This window comes from Papaver somniferum, unplaced genomic scaffold (genome assembly GCF_003573695.1).
Source record: "Papaver somniferum cultivar HN1 unplaced genomic scaffold, ASM357369v1 unplaced-scaffold_10, whole genome shotgun sequence".
Lineage (NCBI taxonomy): Eukaryota > Viridiplantae > Streptophyta > Magnoliopsida > Ranunculales > Papaveraceae > Papaver > Papaver somniferum.
The window spans coordinates 13,713,255-13,717,512 of NW_020618825.1; the positions used below are offsets into that span (position 1 = coordinate 13,713,255).

At 38.4% G+C, this 4,258-nt stretch overlaps 1 protein-coding gene across 1 annotated transcript; it reads left to right on the plus strand.

The window, feature by feature from the left end:
* The first annotated feature begins 409 nt into the window (after positions 1 to 409).
* LOC113326049 lies at positions 410 to 3,709 on the plus strand. The gene is made up of 6 exons (XM_026573852.1): positions 410 to 780; positions 895 to 1,395; positions 1,506 to 1,658; positions 1,815 to 2,198; positions 2,279 to 2,724; positions 2,849 to 3,709. Exons 1-6 carry the CDS (start codon positions 477 to 479, stop codon positions 3,542 to 3,544), a joined length of 2,484 nt encoding a protein of 827 aa, XP_026429637.1. The 5' UTR covers positions 410 to 476; the 3' UTR covers positions 3,545 to 3,709.
* Positions 3,710 to 4,258: the final 549 nt, after the last annotated feature.

Here is a 4,258-nt window from a genome sequence, read left to right on the forward strand (position 1 = left end):
TGAGTTGTTGCATTAATTTCAAGAGAAAATCATTGAGCTTAATTACAAACAACTAATGATGTCTAGGATAAAAAACTGTTTGCTTGCTAGAAAAAAAAAACCAAAAAAAAACAGATAAACAGAGGGAAGTCAACTAAGCATTATATATCATGTTCAATACTTAATATTAACACTTCCTTTGCTTAATCATGAACGTTATTAATTAATACTGATCTAATCATCACTATGGCTGTCATAGCATCAGCTGTTGCACGCACGACATAACCCCCAGAAAGCTGGAATAACCAGGTCAAGGCGTCAGGTTTTAATGAAATAATTACCTGGTTAAAACGGATTCCATTCAACATCTATATCCATATATACCTATTCATTTTCATTCCATTCTCTCCATCTCTCACCGTCTCTTTCTCATATCCCTCTCAATCTCTCTAGCTACTAGCTAGATCTATCCTAGCGATAATTTTCAATCACTCACGATGTCTACCACTAGGGAAGGTGAGGAACATAATCGTGAATCTCAAGAGGCGAGGCTGCAGAGGGTTGAATCAAGTAATATTGCTGGTATTGAAATGATGCTTAGCAAACTTGTCGACTCTCTTGCTCACAACCAACGACAAATGCTAGAGGCTCAAGCACAAAGCCAACAGCATTTGCTAGAGTCGCTAACTACAAATTTTAATAAGGGTCTAGAGGAAGTACTAAAGCATCAAAACAAGGCATTAGCAAATCCAACTGGTGACAAGAAAGTTAAAGCTGATGAAAAGAAGCAAAAAACTGCTGGTAAGTCATGTCTTACCTGATACATATGTACGTATACTTCCGTTCAGAGAATTGTTATATAATTTTGATAAATGTTGATTGTTAATTTCCTTCTGGCGTTCATGTCGAGTACAGAAAACGCTGTCGTTCCTTATGTTGTGGAAGAATACGCGACTCTGTTTTCCGCAGCATATTGGGGTGACTGGGACGACGCTAAAGAGTATTTTGAGACTCATCCAGATTCAATAACAAAAAAAATTACAAGTGATTCAGAAACAGCATTGCATGTAGCTGTCAAGTTTAAAGAGTGGAACTTCGTGGAGGAGATTGTGAAATTCATATCCGTAGATGATCTTGAAGCAAAGGAAAAATCTGGTTTCACAGCACTACACATGGCTGCCGCACATGGAAATATTAAAGCTGCTGAGTCTATGGTAAACAAAAATCGGAAATTGATAATGCTACTTGATAATGATGGAAATATACCACTTGAAACCGCAATTTCAAACGTGTCAGACGGACAAGACAAGACTGTTAAGTATCTTTATATAGCAACTCTAAAGAACTACCCAAGTCTATTCTCGGGTCCTCAAGGTGCTAAGCTTTTGTGCTGCACAATTGAAGCGGGTTACTTCGGTGCGTAAGAAAAATTTGTAGCATGACAGTTTCGACCATCAGGAGAATTTGATAAGCTAGTTTCTTGCAAAAATAATATGATATATACTAATTTAACGTGTTGTTTGTAGATGTCGCAATCTCGATTGTTGAACGGTTCCCAGATTTGACCATGGAGAAAATCGATAAAAGGGATTTGTACGCATTAGAGTCGGTCGTCTGCAGGCCGTTTTCATTTCTTAGTGGAACCAAGTTACCATGGTGGCAGCGCTTCATCTACTTGTGTTAGTTATACTCATTCGAGTTACTCTCAGTTTCATACAATATATATATCCATCCTCCTGTATTATACTACACTTGGTTAATTCATATTCATTTCCTTTTTTCGGACTTCTCTAATTCGTATTCAATCATGTAACTGTAGTATATTTGTGATGCAGTTATTCGTGTGAATCTATGCTCACCATATGACAATCTTGATTCGGAAGAAGACAAAGAGAATCCTCTGGAAAACCTAGAAAGCACCATTAGGGCCGACGATGAAGAGAACCACTTGGAGAGTTCAGAAGGTCCTATAAATAGAGATGAAGACAGTCATTTGGAAAGTTATCAAGTTCCCATTAGAGACGAAGAGAATCCTTTGGATAGTTCAGATGGACAAATAGTAGACGAAGAGAATCCTTTGGATGGTTCAGATAGCAAAATAGGAAACGAAGAGGATGAAAATGACGAGACAGATAAACTCTCATTGGTATCCACAGAGAGTAAAAAAGGACTGATAAAGTTCATCTCTGAACGCATCATGCCTTCGTATCTTGCACGAGGTGATTTTTCTTCGTTTATGTAATGCAAAATTTCAATTTGATTTGTTCTAAATGTCTAATCAATTTCTCTTCTTTTCCAGTGCCTTTTGTGAAACGTCTGTACAACAAAAAATTGATGCACAAACAAGCCATTCTTTTGGTTAAAAAGATGCTAGAGCAAATAGACGACAAAACCACTACTGTCGCAGAAGTTATCGAGTTTCTAAACAAAACATCCGTCGTAAACATGGCTATAAAAAATGGGATCACTGAGTTCATTAAGGAGTGTCTGGACATATTCCCTTTTGTCATTTCACATGATTTGAGAGGTGAATCAATGATTCAGATAGCCATTGCAGAAAGAAATGAGGAGATTTTGAATCTCTTATTGGAAGCCGGGAAAGATCAAAGAGATGATTTGCTTTGTAAAGTAGATGAAAGTGGTAACAGTATTCTACACTACGTTGCCAAAATCGCGCCTTCATACCACCTCAACACAATATCAGGCGCTGCTCTACAAATGCAACGAGAAACACAGTGGTACAAGGTATGGATTCCAATCAATATGCACTATATATATATATATACAACCGTTAATAGTCATAAATATCTTGATAATATTTGTTAGCTTCATTATCATTTACCGCTAATTACGTCTAACGTACAATCAGGGGATTGAAAGTATGGTACATCCATTCCTGAAACACATGAGAAATGTTAATGGGGATACAGCTCAATTCGTATTCACCGAAGAACACAAGAAGTTAGTGGCGACAGGAGAAAAATGGATGAAAGAGACGTCTGGATCGTGCATGGTGGTTGCAACCCTTATTGCTACAGTTGCATTTGCAGCTGCTTTCACTCTCCCAGGAGGTAATATTAGTGAACTTGAAAGCCCTAAAAATGGGTTCCCAGTTTTCTTGCGGAAGAACACATTTGCAATGTTTGCGCTGGCAGACGCTGTAGCTCTATTCTCGTCGATCACCTCGGTTATTATGTTTTTGGCTATCATGACCTCTCGTTACTCCGAAGAGGATTTCCTGGTATCGCTACCACAGAAACTGATACTTGGTCTTGCAAATTTATTCCTTTCTATGGCTAGCATATTGGTAGCTTTCGGTGCAGCATTATTCCTTGCTCTTCGAGATCGATATGCATGGACACCAATTCCAATAGCCATTTTTGGTTTAATTTCTATGTTCCTATTTGCTCTTGAGGAGTTTCCTTTATTTTTTCAAATGGTACGTGTCACGTATTGGCCTCGAGTCTTGAAATCAAAGAACCGCCGTTCTACTTCATCCGATAAGGTAAACCGACTAACTATCAAGCAAAACAGCATCAAGCAAAAGGCCAAGAAAGACAATTAAAACCAGATCTCTTAGTCTCTTGGATTACATCAGTGTTCTCTCTGTTTGGTTTGGGAGATTTTTTTTTAATTCCTTTGTATTAATCTTTTGGAACTTTGTTGTTTTCTGATCAATGAAATTGCGCTTTGTTAATTACATACCTCTTTTCTAATTTAATTGTGAACACTCAAATCACGAAGGCATCCGAATGCTCACAACCAATCATCATAATCTAGAGTGATTTGTGATGATGATATCTTAGTGTTGATTCCTTGGCTCAAAACCTTCGGGTTTATCACAGCCTCATCTAACAAATCCATGCGGGGCGTTTGTGCACGGGATATAGGTAAAAACAAAGAAAACAATACATACAAGTAAAGATCCATGGGGTTAGGCAAATATAAAGTGCTGAAATATAAACAAGACCGAGGTTTACGTGGTTCAGCACTAAGACCTACGTCCACGGGGTTTGTTGTTTCACTATGTTCTTCACGGTTACAAGAGTAGTCGAATGACTTTTGGGCTTACATGTATTTTCTCTTCTAAAGGATTAACTTACACTCGAAATCTCTCTCTCCTTCCCTTCCTGATTTTTCCGATCCCCTTTCCTCTTGGTGGAGAGGGGGTATTTATAGGGTTAGAGTGTGGGACCCCTCTCTGAAGGCCGTTGGAACCTTATCTTCTAGTGTCTTGTGTCCATCACGCAGAGGTCTGCGTTTCCCACTTGATCACGCA

Coding starts and splice junctions, on each gene's coding strand:
- LOC113326049 (XM_026573852.1), top strand. CDS start 477: ATGTCTACCACTAGGGAAGGTGAGGAACATAATCGTGAATCTCAAGAG. Junction 1,396..1,505: donor AATTGAAGCGGGTTACTTCG/GTGCGTAAGAAA, acceptor TGTTGTTTGTAG/ATGTCGCAATCTCGATTGTT. Junction 2,199..2,278: donor GCCTTCGTATCTTGCACGAG/GTGATTTTTCTT, acceptor CTTCTTTTCCAG/TGCCTTTTGTGAAACGTCTG.